The sequence below is a fragment of the Thamnophis elegans genome, chromosome Z (genome assembly GCF_009769535.1).
Source record: "Thamnophis elegans isolate rThaEle1 chromosome Z, rThaEle1.pri, whole genome shotgun sequence".
NCBI lineage: Eukaryota > Metazoa > Chordata > Lepidosauria > Squamata > Colubridae > Thamnophis > Thamnophis elegans.
This window is the reverse complement of record NC_045558.1, coordinates 103,763,548-103,783,772: the sequence shown is the minus strand read 5'-3', so window position 1 is coordinate 103,783,772 and position 20,225 is coordinate 103,763,548. Positions and strand designations below refer to the sequence as shown.

The 20,225-nt window shown below is 39.7% G+C and overlaps 1 protein-coding gene across 2 annotated transcripts in view; it reads left to right on the top strand.

Annotated features, from left to right (window-relative positions):
• The window catches only part of FAM117A (family with sequence similarity 117 member A), a 36,866-nt gene that overhangs the window by 14,682 nt on the left and 1,959 nt on the right, over positions 1 to 20,225 (top strand). The window contains exons 3-7 of one of the 2 annotated variants that reach the window (XM_032237883.1): positions 10,479 to 10,568; positions 11,588 to 11,701; positions 13,879 to 14,013; positions 17,853 to 18,081; positions 19,523 to 19,643. In XM_032237883.1, the coding sequence (XP_032093774.1) occupies positions 10,479 to 10,568; positions 11,588 to 11,701; positions 13,879 to 14,013; positions 17,853 to 18,081; positions 19,523 to 19,643 (689 nt within the window). The remainder of the gene's footprint in view (positions 1 to 10,478; positions 10,569 to 11,587; positions 11,702 to 13,878; positions 14,014 to 17,852; positions 18,082 to 19,522; positions 19,644 to 20,225) is intronic. The other variant, XM_032237884.1, reaches the window with a different exon arrangement.

Here is a 20,225-nt window from a genome sequence, read left to right as displayed (position 1 = left end):
ATAGGATATATGATAAATGAAGCCACTTTTGTATGGTGATCAGCTGCAACTAGGAATTATTATAATCAGTTTTTTTAAAATTAGGTAGAGATAGTTGGATTATTAGTTAGCTTTGGGTGAGCTGTAGTCATGGCTACAAGTCTTTGTTCCAAATCCACTGGGTTTTAACTTGTATAGTTTCCAGATAGCATTGCCACAACTGATTGGGGATTTTTGAAATTGAAATTGAGCACCGTTACAAGGCACCTGAATGTTATTTATTTATGAATACATTTTGCTCAACTATAGATGGCTAACATCTAAACAAAATACTCATAAAGAATAATTTCTGTTACATTACAATAATGACATAAAACAAGTAACTATGCTTCATCTGGACATTCTTTTCTAAGATCTTTGTTGCTTTACAAAAAATTAAGATGTAGGGAGGCCTAATATAGACTTCATGGGGCAAAATAACTCCATAGAGAGGTCAGCTGTGATGGGCTGTTTCTGGGTCCATCCGCACCTTGGTCTGCCAAGAAGATATTCAGTGTCTACCTTTATGGATGGATCTAACAGGATGAATCTTCTGGAATCCATTACATGGCCTGGAACTAAGTTATGTAACGATCAATAGTTTAAATGAAGTTTCAACCTTCTTCATATATAATAAATATTTTCCTTATGAGCAAAACAATGGTTTGACTGCCTGCATAAATACACTCGCACAATGAATTGTAACAAGAAGGTTCCCACCATCTGTAAGATTCCTTTCTCTGCATATTTCACAGGTGCCACATGTAGCTTGCTATCTATTGTTATCATGCAAAATATTTAAACTTTGGGGATAAGACTTTTGAGTTATGCCTTTCCTGCAGATTATCTGTCCTTGTGGCATTCAGACTTGTCCTTGTGGTATTCAGACTTGATTGCTTCTCAAAACAGTTTCCTCCTCCTTTCTTTGATGTGGAAACTATTTTGATCACCATTAGCATAATAATTTTTGAAATTTCTATTCCACAGTAGAAAATGAGATATATTTAAAGCCTTAGAGCATCGTTGAATCTTCTGAATGGAATTCCAATATACCCATTGCTTCCTAACTAGATCTTTTATGTCTAAGAATATTTATCCATGTAGTAGGGCTATATTACTGCTTTCCTTCTCATCTTTCCTATTACCTTCTCCCATTGGGATCATATTGCTTTGCTGTTTGTATGTGCACCGGGAGTTTATGCATCGGAGCAAATGCCTTGTGTCACATCACACTTGTCCAATAAAGATCTATTCCAGAGATGGCAAACCTTTTTGTAAAGACATGCTAAAATTGTGTGCGTGTGCGCTATTGCATGTGTATGTGCCCACACCCACAATTCAATTAGCCCTGCCCACCTGTGTATGCGCACAAGCCTCCCTGCCCGGTGCATGTATGCACGACATCACCACCCTCATGGGGTGGGGGAGTTTTTGCCATTCCCATGCTCCAGAGGCTTTCCTGAAGCCTCCGGAGGATGAAAACGGCCTCCCCCAGCCACCCGAAGGCCCTCCAGAAGCCAGAAAGGGATTGTTTCTGAACTTCCGGTTGTCCCATTGGACCTGTTTTTCACCCTCCCCAGGCTCTGGAGCCTTTCATGAAGCCTTGGGAGGGTGAAAGTGGCCTTCCCTTGCCCTCTGGAAGTGCAGAAATCAGTTGGCTGGAGCACACATGCGTGCCGGAGCTGACGGCTTACCTGCCAGCAAATATCGCTCTGTGTGTCACCTATGGCATGCATGTCATAGGTTCACCATTATGGCCCTATTCATTATCTATCTATCTATCTATCTATCTATCTATCTATCTATCTATCTATCTATCTATCTATCTATCTATCTACATTTACATTTACATTTACATTTACTTATTTACAAGTATTTTTGAATACAGTGCATGAATACAGGGTATGTCAGTTACACAGACAAAGACCAGAATTAAAAAAAAATCATGGTAAATATTAACACATGAACTCATAACAGTAACTGTAATATGATAACACTTGTATTAAATATAATTGTTATAGTATAACCAAATATTTAAAAATGAGTTTTCTTATATCTTAGCCTATTTACATTTTATATATTATCATACTTATAGTTGAAAACCATCTCTATTTTAATACAGACATTCATGGTCTCTTTTCTTCTAATTCCTACCCATTTCCCTAGCCACTCATAAAAACTGTTCCATATCAGGTAATATTCTGAGTCTTCTTTATCCTTAATTTTAAAAGTAAAACTATCCATTTCAGCATATTCTAAAATTTTCCAAATTACTTCCTCATCTGGCAAAGTTTTCATTTTTCCAGTATTTGACAAATATAATCCTTGCTCCTGTCAGTATATGTAAAACTAACAATGTGGTCCCTTTATCGTAAACCTCTGGTATTATTCCAAACAGATATAATTCCGGCTTTGAATCTATATTTTGTTTAGTTGTCACTTCCAGCCAATTATCTAATTTCTCCTAATGTTTTCTTGCTTTGTTGTACATCCATCACATGTGGTAGTATGTGCCTAGGGACTGATTGCATTTCCAGCATTTTGTAGACAAGTTATTAAACATTTTTGCCAGTCTTCCTGGGGGTAAGTGCCATCTGTAGAACATTTTATATAGATTTTCTTTATAAGGTGAGGCCGTAGTCAATTTATAATTCCTATCTGATAATTTTTGCCATTTCTCTAATTCAATGTTATAACCAAAATTTCTTTCCCATTCAATCATTGGTTCTTTAAACTGTTCCTCTTCCATTTTAAATGTCAATAAATAGTTATACATTTCCTTTATCAATTTTTCATCCGTCCCCATCAGAATCTTGTCAAGTACTATTGGTTCTTTATTTACATCTATGTTTTAATGTCTTTCTTATATCTTGATTGTATCTTGATTGTATCTTGATTGTATCATTGGTGGAATGGCCACCAATCTAACTTCACCCCATGATTCTGTGATTGTTGTCTAGTTTTCAATTTGCCATTTTCATTCAAAATATCGTTGTAGATTACAATTTTTTCAAAACTACTGAGGTTTGGGTATATTAATGCTTCCATTGTGGAAAACAGACTGGTATTTTCATGTAGTGTTGTGTTTCAGTTTGTTCCCCAAATATAGAGCAGTGCATTCCTCACATGGTGCCTTTCAAGGTATCCATGAATGTTATTTATTTACTAATACATTCTGCTCAACTATAGATGGCTAACATCTAAACAAAATACTCATAAAGAATAACTTCTGTTACATTACAGTAATGACATAAAACAAGTAACTATGCTTCATCTGGACATTCTTTTCTAAGATCTTTGTTGCTTTACAAAAAATGAAGATGTAGGGAGGCCTAATACAGACTTCATGGGGCAAAATAACTCCATAAAGAGGTCAGCTGTGATGGGCTGTTTCTGGGTCCATCCGCACCTTGGTCTGTCAAGAAGAAATTCAGTGTTTACATTCATGGATGGATCTACATAGCCTGGAACTAAGTTATGTAACGATCAATAGTTTAAATGAAGAAAGCTGTTTCAACCTTCTTCATATATAATAAATATTTCCCTTATGAGCAAAATACCGTATATACTCGAGTATAGGCCGACCCGAATATAAGCCGAGGCACCTAATTTTACCACAAAAAAACTGGAAAAGTTATTGACTCGAGTATAAGCCTAGGGTGGGAAATGCAGCAGCTACCGGTAAATTTCAAAAATAAAAATAGATACCAATAATGTTTTTGAATATTTATTTCAAAGAAAAACAGTAAACTAGCGGTGTATTCAATGAAATACTTCACTCACCTCATGATGCTGATGTCCCGCTGTGATGATGATGTCCCGTGCAGCCGCGGGAGCGATGTCCCGCCTCCTATGACACACGGCACAGTGATTCCTATCATTGGATCACTGTACCAGAGGAGGTGGGACATCGCTATGTGGCTGCTTGCCATAACAAGGAGGAGGTGGGACATCGTTGCAGAGCGGCAGGAGGGGGAGGAAGGGGAATCGTAAGACAGCCCTGCATTACATTAGAACGTGAGGAGGGGGGATGGTGCGATGCGCGCTGCGCGGCAAACTGACACAGAGGGAGGGGAAACTCACAGGGGCACTGGGCCATTCACGAGTGTCACCCAGCGGCATGGCCCCGCCCCTTTTTCTCCTCCATTTCGGGCAAATTTTTCACTGACTCGAGTATAAGCCGAGGCGGCTTTTTTCAGCCCAAAAAGTGGGCTGAAAAACTAGGCTTATACTCGAGTATATACAGTAATGGTTTGACTGCCTGCATAAATATACTCGCACAATGAGTCGTAACAAGAAGTTTCCCACCATCGGTAACATTCCTTTCTCTGCACATTTCACAGGTGCCGCATGTAGCTTGCTATCTATTGTTATCATGCAAAATATTTAAACTTTGGGGATAAGACTTTTGAGTTATGCCTTTCCTGCAGATTATCTGTCCTTGTGGTTTTCAGACTTGATTGCTTCTCAAAACAGTTTCCTCCTCTTTCCTTGATGTGGAAACTATTTTGACCATCATTAGCATAATAGAGAGGTCAGCTGTGATGGGGGCTGTTTCTGGGTCCACCCCTTGAATACAATACAATATCAGAGTTGGAAGGGACCTTAGAGGTCTTCTAATCCAACCCCCTGCCTAGGCAGGAAACCCTATACTGTTCCAGACAAATGGCTATCCAACATCTTCTTAAAGACTTCCAGTGTTGGAGCATTGACAACTTCTGGAGGCAAGCTGTTCCACTGATTAATTGTTCTAACTGTCAGGAAATTTCTCCTCAGTTCTAAGTTGCTTCTCTCCTTGATTAGTTTCCACCCATTGCTTCTTGTTCTACCCTCAGGTGCCTTGGAGAATAGTTTGACTCCTGGTTCTTTGTGGCAATCCCTGAGATATTGGAACACTGCTATCATGTCTCCCCTAGTTCTTCTTTTCATTAAACTAGACATAACCCAGTTCCTGCAACCGTTCTTCATATGTTTTAGTCTCCAGTCCCCTATCATCTTTGTTGCTCTTCTCTGCACTCTTTCTAGAGTCTCCACATCTTTTCTACATCGTGGCAACCAAAACTGAATGCAGTATTCCAAGTGTGACCTTACCAAGGCATTATAAAGTGGTATTAACACTTCACGTGATCTTGATTTTATCCCTCTGTTTATGCAGCCTAGAACTATGTTGGCTTTTTTGGCAGCTGCTGCACACTGCTGGCTCATATTTAAATGAGGACTCCAAGATCCCTCTCACAGTTATTATTATTGAGCAAGGTACCACCTACACTATACCTGTGCATTTTGGTTTTCTTGCCTAAATGTAGAACCTTACTTTTTTCGCCATTGAATTTCATTTTGTTAGATAGTGCCCAATGTTCAGGTTTGTCAAGATCCTTCTGTATCTTAAACCTATCTTCTGCAATGTCGTCTATTCCTGCCATATTGGTGTCATCTGCACCCCCCACTTTGGTCTGCCAAGAAGAAATTCAGTGTGTATCTTCATGGATGGATCCAACAGGATGAATCTTCTCGAATCCAATACAGGGCCTGGAACTAAGTTACATAATGATCAATAGTTTAAATGAAGAAAGCTGTTTCAACCTTTTTCATATATAATAAATATTTCCCTTATGAGCAAAATAATGGTTTGACTGCCTGCATAAATATACTCGCACAATGAGTTGTAACAAGAAAGTTCCCACCATCTGTAAAATTCCTTTCTCTGCACATTTCACAGGTGCCGCATGTAGCTTGCTATCTATTGTTATCATGCAAAATATTTAAACTTTGGGGATAAGACTTTTGAGTTATGCCTTTCCTGCAGATTATCTGTCCTTGTGGTTTTCAGACTTGATTGCTTCTCAAAACAGTTTCCTCCTCTTTCCTTGATGTGGAAACTATTTTGACCACCATTAGCATAATATTTTTTGAAATTTCTATTCCACAGTGGAAAATGAGATATATTTAAAGTCAGATGCCTTAGAGCATCGTTGAATTTTCTGAATGGAATTCCCCTATACCCATCGCTTCCTAACTAGATCTTTTATGTCTAAGAATATTTACCCATGTAGTAGGGCCATATTACTGCTTTCCTTCTCATCTTTCCTATTACTTTCTCCCTTTGGGATCATATTGCTTTGCTGTTTGTATGTATACCGGGAGTTTATGCATCGGAGCAAATGCCTTGTGTCCAATCACACTTGACCAATAAAGACCTATTCTATTCTTATTTCTTTTTCTATTCTGTTTGAAAATAGACACAGCTTGTGCCTTGTTGCCTGCTGAAACTAAAGTGACAAGCGATAAATCTATCACTCAAATTAATTAATTATTTATTGGCTTACTATTGGCATGACTGTTCTCCATGGAGCTGGGCAGTTCCCATACTCTCTTTTTCAATAGTTCCATAGTTAAGATTTATTATTTATTTGTTCTAGTTATATGCTTCCTTCTCCCAAACTCTCATTGTTTTATTCAAAAATAAAAGAACCAAAAATATTTTAAATCAGAAAGGATAAAACTTGTATTCCCATGAACCCCACCTCCAAGGATAACACTGTCTCCATCTTTGCAAGACAGAACAAGTAAGTCTTTACAGCTTTCCTAAAGCCAAGGAGGGACCAAGATTTCTTAATCCTGGCAGGAAATTTACTGAGTCTGGACTTGTTGAATACAGTGACTTCATGTGATGCCTTTTAAAGTTATTATAGACTTTTGAGTTTCAAAAGCTCTAATCAATAAAACATTTTCTTTTCCCCTCTTAGACCAGTTCTTAAGAAGGCAGAACGTTGCATTTTGGCTCCTTCCTCTTAATAGGCTGCCTGATTTCAGGGTTGGGCACAAGTAGGATTGAAAGTAAGGTTGTCTCTTTGAAACACACATTTGCAGTTGATTAGACTGTGTCATATGGCTGGGGGCGCAGGGCAGGGACAGAATGGGATAAATCTTGCATCTTAAATAAACCACGAGGAGGGAAATTTGTGTAATGTACTTTAAAGCAGATCTGCAGAATTTGATGCCCCAAGCCTAACCAAGTTGCAGTTTCTAAACACTTCCTCATACTGGGAAGTAATAACATTCGTTAAAGTTATATTGTAAATTAATATTAAAGTTTGTGATGATTGAAGTTGCCAAGCACTGGAAAGGAAAAAAAGGATGCCGGCTGTTGAAGAATGAATTTTAAAATTGACTGAATTAGCAGAGTTTGTGATATTAACTGCTTTGATCAGAGATAATGGACTAGACAGCTTTAAAAGAGACTGGAAACCTTTTGTGGACTTTCTATGTGCCAAAAAAAATAACAGATTGCTAACACAGGGATTTGAAGATTATATAATGTTCAGCTTAACCTGTTGACTGCTCTTACTTGAGTGTGTGTGTGTGTGTGTGTCTGTGTGTGTGTGTCTGTGTGTGTTTGTAAAGGGGTTAATTATAGTTTTTTGCCCTTTTTCAGCATCCAGTCAGGGTAGATTCTATATGTTAAATATTAGATTTATTTCGTATGTGGCTCATCTTTCTCTCTTTTTTGTACACCAATTTTTGTTATTAGTTCTGGATGTATGCCATTGTTTTGTTTGATCATTTTTCTGTTTTGTATTTTACCTTTTATGATAAAATCAAAAAAATATTGTCAACTCTGAAAGCCCATCTTTTACATTGGGCCTTCAGCCCTGCAACATTTTCTACTGTGGGAAAATGGGAGGGGGGATTATTTAGAGTATGACTGATACATAGTCAAAATACCATTCTTTTCTCAGAGAGTCAAGGACACCTTGCCCTGCAGCTGCCCTGATGTAACTGAGAGGCATCTCCAGTTTTGGATGGTGCCTGATTGGATCATGTGATGGACATATATGGGTGCTTGGCAGGGACTTGCACTTTCTTTTGGGTGGGCAAAACCTGTAAACTTTCAGATTTGGGTTTTCCCAGATGTGCCAATATGACATCTCTAATAAAATGAAACTTGGAGGAACTTCAAGCCCGAAGTCTTCTTTTGTTAAGGGTATTACTTGGAACCCTTACAAATATATAGTAGAACCTCCGGTCATAATTTGTTCTGTGACTTTGGTCGCAAACTGATTTGGTCATGACCCAAACCTAATTTTGGAAAATTGGCGCTTGCAAAAAAAAAAAGGGAATTTTTTGGTCGGAACCCAATTTGGTCGTGGTCAGAAGCGTTCATGACCAGAGGTTCTGCTGTACATAAATATTAAGATTTATTTTCTGTCTCCATCCAGTACATTTTGAACATCGGATGCACTCAAAGGTTTTAATGGATTTTAATACAGAAATAGTTTTGTACCCCCCATTATGCAGTCTCCTACACCAGTTCAGCTAAGATTTCCACCAGTTCAACTTAGTCTTCAATTAAGATACATATTCCAGATAAATTTATATGGGGAGTGAAATAAGGTTGAACTGAATTGAGGTTGTTTCTTGAAGCCTTGGATAAACTCAGCATAGTGATACTGTTTTTGTTCTCAGACTTTTTTCTCAAGGAAGCCTAGGGTGGAGGAATAGATGGGGAACTGGCTATTCTTGAGGATTCCATCTTTGCATTCATAGAAACAAAAAAATAAACTTCAGCTACAACTTTGCCTATCTTCCGTAGCATGCTGTATGTTTTCTTCATAGAGGCTAGCTTAGTAGCTTGGAAGCTAGTCACTGGGACAGGAAACTGTCCCACACTCATCTGAGGCAGGGATCATGGCCAGAAAGTTTTTTTTTTTAATCACACTTCTATAGCCTGGTATGAGCCTGGATCCCTTGTTTGTTTTGGTGGAATTGTCTACCAGGGCTGACAATTAGCTAATGACTTTTTTTTTTCAGTTCACTAGAAGTGTGGCTGATTATGTGCTTCTGCCCCAAAATGCTTGCTAAACAAAAAGGTCACTTTTCACACAGCATTTCTAGCAGAGGAGGGACCTTTGCAAACAGTATTTAGCCCTTGCCTGCAACTCCTCTGCAGCTCTTCTCCTTACTTTTGCTAAGCCTTTTCACTGGGAATGTTGTTCCTTAACTCCTAAACTTTTATAGTTGCTCAGCTGTTGAGGCTATGCCATCCATTGTCTCTCCAAGGTTCTTCAAAATAGTGCTTGCAGAAGTAGCTGCTAGTCTCCTATTTTATAACAAGTACTCTATTGAAGATCAATTTTGTGTTCTGGATAGGCCCCTTAGGATTTTTTTTTTTTTTGCAGTCTGTCTAATAGAAACATGGGGTACAAAATGAATCCTCCTAAAATTACTTCTGGTAGTTGTGAAATTAGAGGATCAGGGTGAAGAGAACCAAAAGAGAAAATCTTGATACTTAATTGTGACAGGTAATATATACTTAGAAACAAGGAAATACAAATGTTTTTGCAGCTCAATCTTCTATACTGTTGGTAGAATATTTGTCCCTTAGTTTATATTGTAAATGCGAAGTACAGAATGCCTAAGCTGGCAAGTACTTCGCCTGGAAGTACTCTGACTTTTCAATATTATAATTATCTTCACTTCTGTGCAATCCAACATTCGCCACTGAATGTACCTGTTAGCATAATTTCATGGCAAGCTACTTGACATCAGTTGCAGCGAAGGGCAAATCTGCTTAATGGAATTGAGTATATATTTTCTTACAGATAATTAGTGATAATGAATAATAATTATCAGTGTCACTGTCACCTTTCAGTGCAATGAGTACTTCAAACAATGTTCTTCTTATATCAGCCATCCTCAGTCTGAGTGTCTCCAAGCATTTTGGAGTTCAACTCCATGCTTACTCAACCAAGATCCCAAAGAGGAAGGCTGTCCTTACGTTGAGACTGCTACTGAGGCCTGAGCTTATGTGAGCTTTCTTACTCCATGTAATCTCTCATCTCTGGGTCCAAGAGTGACCACCTATCACAAAGTATGGAAAATCTGATATACCTGCAAAAATGGAATGGGATGTGAAATATATTTGGACTCCTATACATATAGTGTTGTTTATTTAGTATAGTTTTTCTCAATCTTAGCACTCTTTATATATGCCAGGACTAGTTCCCAGAATTTCTCGCCACTATGACTAGAATGTCCTAACATGCTGGCTGGAAAATTCTGGGAGTTGAAATCCACACATCTGAGAGAACATGAAATATCCAGCCTTTTTGCTAAGATGCCCAATAAGACATAACTTTAAAACACTCAGGGCATAAAGTGCTGATGGAACCAGCTCTTTCTGGATATCAGTGCTTCAAGTAATTATGCACGATTATCTTCTCTAAAATCAGTTCTAGGATTATTTTCTTGAAGGAAAAGTTATGAAATCTTTAATTTGAGCTTTTTTCTGTACAGGGAAAAGATTCATATTTTTGATTCTGTACTTTTGGAATAATTTAACTATCAGTATTCTTTCAGAATAGCTCCTAGGAAGAAGATTGCCACACTGGAACTAATCTCTCTAAACTTCAAAATGTTGATCCGATATTGATAGCTCATCCCTTCCTCCCTCTTTGCAGACTCCAGTATCTTGGCATGAGTCAGAGGTGGGAAAAGTTGCAGATCATAAGCGATCTGCCTCATGGCATAATATGGATCATCGTAGAGAGGTAAGATAATCACTTGATATGTCAAGTGCCATTTATCTTACCACTATGTAATGTGCAAAAATGATTAAATTGCCAGAGTTCTTCTTTTTTTAGCAACATTATTTTCTATTCTTTTCTCTAAAACAAGAATGGTTACTCTTCAGGTAGGTTTAGTGCAGGTAGGTTTATTTTATTTTTTTATTTTATCTTAAAAATCATACATTCTATTCACACTCAATGTTAAGCTAATTGTAGAAGTGCACTTTATGATCACTCTTTAAAAGAGAATATAACACAAAATCAGAACTGATGACCCTTAAGAACAGGGATTCAGAGATGAAATTTCTTTACAAGATTTAAAAAATTAAAACATTAGATTTCCTATGCTCTGATAACCTTATCTGCATATATTTATTTTTGTTTATTTGTCTATTACCTAACGAACACTGGGATACTTGGTTTTGTCTATCATACTTTTCAAGGCCTTACGAAAACCAAATACATAATAAAAAATTTAAAAAATACTTTAAACCATAATAAATCAGTAGCATTTCACAAAGAAGAATTCCTGAGGTAATAATGATGGAGTTCAGTAAAACTAGCAAGCCTTGAAATGTCTATACTCCTTCTCTCTGCAGTTGATCAGAGAGAGTGCAATCCTCCAGAACTGCCTGGACACCATTTAAATGAACAGAGGAATTGCCCACCATCAATACATCTGTCTTTTATGGACTGCATCTCAGTTTATTAATTTGTTTGGTCTGCTGATTAAGACACCAAACTAGAAACTGGGAGCCTGTGAGTTCTAGTCCTGCTTTAGGCATGAAAGTTGGCTGGGTGTCTTTGGGCCCAGTTACTCTGTCTCAGCCCAACTCAACTCACAAGGTTATTGTTAAGGGGAAAATGGGATAAATAAGGAGTATTAGGTATGCCTGCAACCTTGAATTACTTATAAAAATGATAATGGTGAAATAAAAATAAATTAAAAAACAAACCTCATCCATTACTCTACGCAAAACTAGTAACTTTTCATTCTCTAGATTGCTAAACTGAAGCAACAGCTCCAGCGAACAAAGCTTGCTGTTTGGAATAGCAAAGAGAAAGACCAGAGCTTTTCCACCCAAGGCAATCATAGCATGGCCCCATCAACCAAGGTATCTTCTTCTTTTTGGCATCTTTTCTGTAATGTTCCTATTAGAAAATGGCAGGAAACAGAAACTCTCTCAGACTGAGGGAAGGAAAGTTTTATTGAGATTTTTTCTTTTTGTCTAAAGTAAGTATTCAATTCTAAATGGCTTGTATAGGGAAGCTGGAGCAATTATTCTCCTTCAACTTAAGGCATAATATAAGGAATATGGGTATTTTTGTATGTCTGTTATTATATTGGCACTGTGTATTGAGATTGTGCATGACTTCTTTTTAAAGCTTCACTAGAATTCATAGTTAAGATGCAGCATGAACAGGGGTCTGCAACCTTAAACACTCAAAGAGCCATTTGGACCCATTTCCCACAGAAAAGAAAACACCGGGAGCCACAAAACCTGGGTGGGCATGGCTAACTCGACGTTACTCATTCCCACCCAGTCACATGACCTCCCCCCAGCCTATATATCCGGTCACTAGGGCAGAGAACTGTTAACTTATATGCAATGCCCAGCTCACCGAAGCCTCCCCTCCCAGCCACCTCTTGTTACACCTGTCCTCACCTCCCGACTAATCACCTCAAAGGCTTCAACATATTTATAGTTCTGTAAAAATATTGTTCATCTTTCTCTCCCCCCCCCCCTTTTCTTTCAATGAGTACATGAGCAAAATGGCAAAACTACTTTTAGGGAAACATTTCACTTTTAAAATACACAACATCTCTCTCTCTCTCTCCCTCCCTCCCTCCCTCCCTCTCCTTCTCCATATCTCTTTCCTTTCTCTCCCACCCCCCTGCCTCTCTTTCTCTCAATGAGTTGATGAGCACAATGGGAAAACTACTTTCAGGGAGACATTTCACTCTTAAAATGCACAACATCTATTTCTTTCTCTCTATCTCTCTCCATCCCTCCATCCCTCCATCCTTCCCTCTCTTTCTCCATCTCTCTTTCCCTTCCTCTCCCCCCCCCCCCCGCATCTCTTTCTCTCAATGAGTTGATGAGCAAAATGGCAAAACTACTTCCAGGACTTTCAGGGACACATTTCACCTTTAAAATACACAACATCCCTCCCTCTCTCTTTCCCTCCTCCCTCTCTCTTGTCTCTCTTCTTCTCTCTCCCTCTCTCTCTTTCCCTCCCTCCCCTCTTCTTTCCTGGTGGTGGGGGGAATGAACCCCTGAACTGGTGCTGGGTGGTGGGACTCTGATGCCAGAGGCCAACGAGTCCAGCAGCAGCACAACGATGATCAGCTGGCTGGTGGGGAGACAGGGCATCACAACACTGGCAGCTCTGCAGGAAAAGCAACTGACATCCGGGAGGCAAGAGTGAGCCAACGACTACATAAGGTCCCATTGGGACTCCGTGTTGTAATGGGCTCCAGGAGGAAAGGAACCAGTCTCCCCCATTGTGAAGCATGCTGCTGAACAAGGCGCTGCAAGAGCAGCGGGCAGGCCATGGAGGCCGCAACAGCAAATGTACCACAACAAAGGCAAGTGCAGGGTTGCTTCGCTCCTGCACTAAGGCTACGGCCATCACCACCATCGCAACAGGGTGACAGCTCCTTCATCCCTCTGCTGCGACAGGGCAACAGGGAACCATAGCCGGGGGGGGGGGGGATGAAAGAGCCTTTTGCAGCTCTGAAGCCATGGGTTTCTGACACCCAAAGTAGACACATCAGATTATATCAGCCATATCTTTACCAGTCCATTTCCCAGTTCTCTCCCAATTACCATTTTCATTGAAAATTAGAGGACAAAGGTCTATTGCTCAGTGTAAGAATCTTATTGATATGCAGGTGGTCCTAGCCTCAGTGTCTGAAGCAACATCTGTAAGAACAATTGGCTATATTTACATGAAACAAAAAGCCCTACACAAAGCCAACCATATATTAGCTTAGCTATAGTATGTGATCCCTGCAGGTAAATTATAATTCAGCATGTTGCAAAAATTTGAAAAATTGGAATGACATTAGCAAGTATAGTCCATTAAGTCATGAAATAAGAGCAGCTGTCAAGCTATTGGGGATCAGTGGAGTAATTGCCAAATTTTAAAGTACTTTGTATGTTCATAACAGTTGGGGGCGTGTTGATCCACAAAATTATGTACTATCCATCCACCTTGGAGAATATTCTATGCTTGCACCAAGGTGTTAGTGGCTTCTTGATACAACACTGCATGTCCTTGTTTGTAGGGTACCCCATTTGCATCTTTTCCAGCCCCGAGCACTGTATCGAGCAGCTCTTCTTTGCACAACAGTTTGGAGAGTATCAATCAGGAATTGGAAGAGATATTTGTAAAGGAGCAAGGAGACGAGGAACTCCTCAGAGTGAGTTATGGCTGGTGGGGTGAGATATGAGTGTAACCTTATCTGGAACTCAGAACATGTCAATTTTTTGCTGGATGTTTACACAGTCTTTGCTGCTAATTTTAATTACCAAACTCCTATCCAAAAACAAGGGCATGCTTTTCATGCATGATTTGGATTCTCTACTTTGAAATTTGTATAATGGGGAAAGGGAAGTTCTGGCTATCAAAGTTTCTTCTAGCTATGAAGAACAAATTTATATTTCATAGAGAAAAACACTGCATTGTCCTTCACAGGCAAATGCATGAAGTCCACTTTTGAGGACAAATTGTGTTTTGTTTTGCAGAAGATTGTGATGATTCTGGGATAGAACTGCCAGTTAGAAAATAGCAACTGTGGGCATCGCACTGTGTAGCCCAGCAGAGAGAAGGAACTTGGAGAACGGAATCTTGGGGAAGTGGGTTGAAACCCAGGTCTGAAAGAGATTCCAACCTGAATGCCTGAGAATACTTAGCACTGTTTGGGAGACAAAGTTAAAAATTATTTTAGGGTTCTATGCTTATATTTACAAGGTACCATATTGTTCAGAATATAACATGGACTCCTCCCCCCCCCCCATCCACAGAAGTGGGTGGAAATGTCTGTGCATCTTATACAGCAAATGTTATTGAAGTCCCACCTACCTGCCACCCCCCCATCCTTCAACTTCTGCCTCCCAGCAATTTGCTTCCTTGCAGGAAACAGCAAACAGTCTGGTCAGCTTCAGCACAGCCTGATTTAGCACAAGCAGCTCATTGGCGGTTGGATCTGCCTCCCAGAATACCATCAATCAGCTGTTCCAGGCTGCGGAGATTGCCGCTGTCCATTGGCGTCAATGCTGCCCATTGCCACTGCCACCTATCACGGCCTCCACGCACCCCATTTTTGGATCTCCGCACATCCCGGTATCAGCCTCCGCGGTGCCAATAGGTGGCAGCAATCCCCACAGCCTGGAACAGCTGATTGGTGATATTCGGGAGGCCGATCCAACCACCAGTCAGCTGCTTGTGTTAAATCAGGCTGTGCTGAAGCTGACCATGCTGTTTGCTGCAAGGAGGCAAATTGCTGGGAGGCAGAGACAGATTTTTTTTTCTTGTTTTCCTCCCCAAAAGCTAGGTGCGTCTTATACTTTGGAGCATCTTATCGTCTGAAAAATACAGTATATATAATTAGCGAAATACAGTGGGGCAAAAAAGTATTTAGTCAGCCATCAATTGTGCAAGTTCTCCCACTTAAAAAGATGAGAGAGGCCTGTAATTGACATCATAGGTAGACCTCAACTATGAGAGACAAAATGAGAAAACAAATCCAGACAATCACATTGTCTGATTTGGAAAGAATTTTTTTGCAAATTATAGTGGAAAATAAGTATTTGGTCAATATCAAAAGTTCATCTCAATACTTTGTTATATATCCTTTGTTGGCAATGACAGAGGCCAAACGTCTGTAAGTCTTCACAAGGTTGGCATACACTGTTGCTGTTATGTTGGCCCATTCCTCCATGCAGATCTCCTCTAGAGCAGTGATGTGTTGGGGCTGTTGCTGGGCAACACAGACTTTCAACTCCCTCCAAAGGTTTTCTATGGGGTTGAGATCTGGAGACTGGCTAGGCACTCCAGGACCTTAAAATGCTTCGTACGAAGCCACTCCTTTGTTGCCCGGCGGCGTGTTTGGGATCATTGTCATGCTGAAAGACCCAGCCAAGTTTCATCTTCAATGCCCTTGCTGATGGAAGGAGGTTTGCTCTCAAAATCTCATGATACATGGCCCCATTCATTCTTTCCTGTACACTGATCAGTTGTCCTGGTCCCTTTGCAGAGAAACAGCCCCAAAGCATGATGTTGCCACCCTCGTGCTTCACAGTAGGTATGGTGTTCTTTGGATGCAACTCAGCATTCTTTCTCCTCCAAACACGACAAGTTGTGTTTATACCAAACAGTTCTACTTTGGTTTCATCTGACCATGTGACATTCTCCCAATCCTCTTCTGGATCATCCAAATGCTCTCTAGCAAACTTCAGATGGGCCCGGACATGTACTGGCTTAAGCAGGGGGACACGTCTGGCACTGCAGTCCCTGGCGGCGTAGTGTGTTACTGATGGTAGCCTTTGTTACGTTGGTCCCAGCATTCTGCAGGTCATTCATTAGGTGCCCCCATGTGGTTCTGGGATTTTTGCTCACCATTCTTGTGAACATTTTGACTCCACGGGGTGAGATCTTGCGTGGAGCCCAAGATCAAGGGAGATTATCAGTGGTCTTGTATGTCTTCCATTTTCTAATTATTGCTCCCACAGTTGATTTCTTCACACCAAGCTGCTTGCCTATTGCAGATTCAGTCTTCTCAGCCTGGTGCAGGTCTACAATTTTGTTTCTGGTGTCCTTCAGCTCGTTGGTCTTCACCATAGTGGAGTTTGGAGTGTGACTGTTTGAGGTTGTGGACAGGTGTCTTTTATACTGCTAACAAGTTCAAACAAGTGCCATTAATACAGTTAATGAGTGGAGGACAGAGAAGCCTCTTAAAGAAGAAGTTACAGGTCTATGAGAGCCAGAAATCTTGCTTGTTTGTAGGTGACCAAATACTTATTTTCCACCATAATTTGCAAAAAAATTCTTTCCAAATCACGCAAAGTGATTGTCTGGATTTGTTTTCTCATTTTGTCTCTCATAGCTATGATGTCAATTACAGGCCTCCCTCATCTTTTTAAGTGGGAGAACTTGCACAATTGGTGGCTGGCTAAATACTTTTTTGCCCCACTGTAGATATATCTGTTCTAAACACCATTATTAGTTTCTTAATAGAAACTAATATGTTCAGTACGTTCCTATGTTAACCAACCAATGTCTTCCCTGCCTTCCATTCAGTTACAATAAATTACAGCAGTGTTTGCTAACATCAGCAACTATAATATACGCAAATTTCAGCTTCTAGATTTCTTAACGATGGCAATGGGGGCCGCGAGATTTTAGGATTGAAGGCATAACTTAAAGTTGCTGGTGTTGAATAGAATTTTTTTAAAAAAATTGAATTCTCCAAGGGGTTTTATTGATAGCAGCAAAACAAAGGGGTTCCAAAAATACACACAAATACCTCCAAAGCAAGGAGGTTTTGCAATAGAACTTATAATAGTGTCCCTATGAGAAAAAAATAAGTCTCCAATGATTTCTTAGTAAAGTGTGGGGGGGAGGAGTAGGAGAGTTTTTTCACATACACCTGCAGGGCATTTTGTCCTTATTAACTCTTTTCAAAGGTTGTGTCCAGTACTGGTAGCAAATACTGACCTAGGCCACCCTCGTTGAGGATTGATAAATATGGTCTTTAATCTTCTGCTGTCTTTTTCACAAAATTGAATTAGAGTGCTTTAGTTATTGCTCACTTATAAAAGCATATCACATTTCTGTCAAATTTCATCATCATCGCACCTCACTCTTTGCCTTACACCAAATCTATTATTGCCATCTAATCTAAATTATGGACAGTCCTATCTATGGGATATGATATATGTGGGGGAAATTATTTTTATTCCTTTGAGTTTTCTAGCTCTCTGCCCTTCATACCATTATTTCTGAAGCATATCTATATTTCATCAAGTTATGAAGGAGGTAGCTTCATTTAGTTTCTCTTCTCCCTAAATAATTTTTATTGGTAACTATATAAGACTGCTTATAGACTATACTTTTGCCAATATTTATGTTATATAAATTGCTAGAGTGATGTTTTGGGAAGAAGAGGGATAAAATGGTTTAAATATTTTAAAACGTTGTCTGGGTCTCCCCATGACTCTGCTCATTCCTGCCTGCTTCTTTGGGTGTGCTTTCTTTTAGGTCTTGGAGGTACCAGATGGGCACAGAGCTCCACTTCCTTTCCAAAGAAATACTGAAGATTCCTGGTTGCCACGACTGGAAAACAACAGTAGCCCCTGCAGCAGCCTTTCTCTTTCTCCATCCCCTTCAGATGGTCTTCAACAATCCTCACCTTCTCCTACTCGGATGATAACTGATGAAGATTTGCCCAGGTTTTTAGCAAAGCTAGTATTGGAGAACAAAGGTAGAGGTAAGTTGGTTAGGTTAGTAGCAGTCTGCTGTTGTACAAAGCTTTGAAGGATTGAATTGGGTATGTGTGTGTTACTGGCTTGTTGTTTTAAATGGTTTTCAACGTTCAGCAACTGAGGGATGCATTCTGGAAGAGTTAAGAATTAAAAAGAGATCTCTGTTATATGTAAACAAATATAAATAAAATTGCAGTTATGTTAGTGTAAACCAGGGGTATCAAACTCATGTTATGTGATGTATCATGACTTCCCCCCTCCCTCTTTACTAAACCGGGGGTGGGCATGGCCAGTATGTGATGCATCCAGCTTGAGGGCTGCGAGTTTGACACCCCTAGCATAAACAATTTGATCCAATTATTTCTATTGGATGGACAATGTTTTGACGGCTGGGGACTAAACATTTTGGATGTGGCCAAAATGATGATGCATAGTAGCTGGAAGACAAAATGTGATCCCCTTCCCTTGGAATATTGGAGGTAATGTGATTTTTTTTCTTCTGAGTTTTATAAATAGTGAAGCCTATTTTAGAACAAGGGTTTTTCCCCCCACAAATTGCAAGAAGTTCTGCTATCAATTTTTGGCAACTGTGGGCAGAGGTTGCTCTGCAGAGTGTTACAAGGGCAAAGCTCCACCTGTTTTTTTTGTGCATTGTGTGTCATGGCCACTACCTTCACTTTTTTTAAAACCATACCTTATGGACATCCTTGAAATGATGAGACAATGTTTGCTTCTTTCAGAACTGAATTTTTTTTCCCATCAAGTTTTTCATTTTATAACATATAAACATTCCAGTTTTTCTAATTTGAGTTTTTCTAATTGGGAGCTGCCCAGAGCTGGTTGAAGATGGGCAGCTTTATGAACGTTTTAAATAAATGATATCTGTCTGTCTACCTGTGGTGGGATTCAAAAATTTTTACTACCAGTTCTATGGGCATGGCTTGATGGGCGTGGCAGGAGAAGGTTACTGGAAAATCCCCATTTCCTCCCCACCCCACTAACCTGATTCCTAGTTCCGTTCTCCTGTGCAGGGCAACAAAAGAAGACCCAGCCAATCAGCTGGGACTCAGGAGGCAGCGAATAGATCAGGGGCAGGGCCATCTAGAGGTGGTATTTGCCGGTTCTCCAAACTACTCAAAATTTCTGCTACTGATTCTCCAGAACTGGTCAGAACCAGCTGAACACCACCTCTGCTATCTACCTCTCTGATAGATAGGCAAACTGCTTTGGCAGCCTGTCCCAAATCCCGTGAAATCCATGATACCATTTCATTTCTGTATTTCAGTTGTATCAGATATATAACTACTTGTATGTAGTTCTATCTGAGGAACATAAATCCTGCTGGTATATGATAAAGGTAGCATATTAACTGAGCTTTCATTGTTTCTAAGTTTATTTGACTGAATCGGACTGAATCGGTTCTCTTCCCTAATTTTCCTCTTTCAGAAAATGGCAGCACTTCTCCAGACCTTTCTTTTGCCCTGTCTCCTCATCCCAACCACACCTATGTATTCAAGCGAGAGCCTCCAGAGGGCTGTGAAAAAATCCATGCTTCTGAGGAAGTAGTGTAAGTAAGAGGCCACCTTTAATGTTTGCAACTACAGATGATAGAGCAAAAAATTGCAGGTCAAGTACAGAACTGCCCTCCATATAATGCTGATAAAAGTAAGAACCAATTCTGGGTTGCATGCAAACAGCTCCACAAAGCACTGATAGACATTTGTCATCTTTATACTAAATGTCTTTCAAAGAGATTGTCTTACAATCTGCCCACATCTTATTCTTATAGTAATCTTGAGAGAAAAGCTGATCTTAAGATCAGGATTGATTCAAGGTAGTCTTGTTCTCTCCACTCCTGCTCTGATGACGCCTATTTTGCTAAATACATTGCTATGCTACGCATTTCAAGTGCAAAGCAGACAATAATAAAAACAAAATGTAGGTGTTATCTGATTTCTAATATACGTTTTTTTAAAAAAAAATCATTTAGAAATCTTTTCTGTTCTAGCTCATCAACCCATAATCTAACCCATTTGTGGTGTGGACTGAGTTTATTCTGAGACAAGGTTAGAGGAGAGTTTCAAATGTATGAATGCAATCCATCTATTTGTTTCATTGCCAAATCAGTTCAATGATTCTATATACAAAA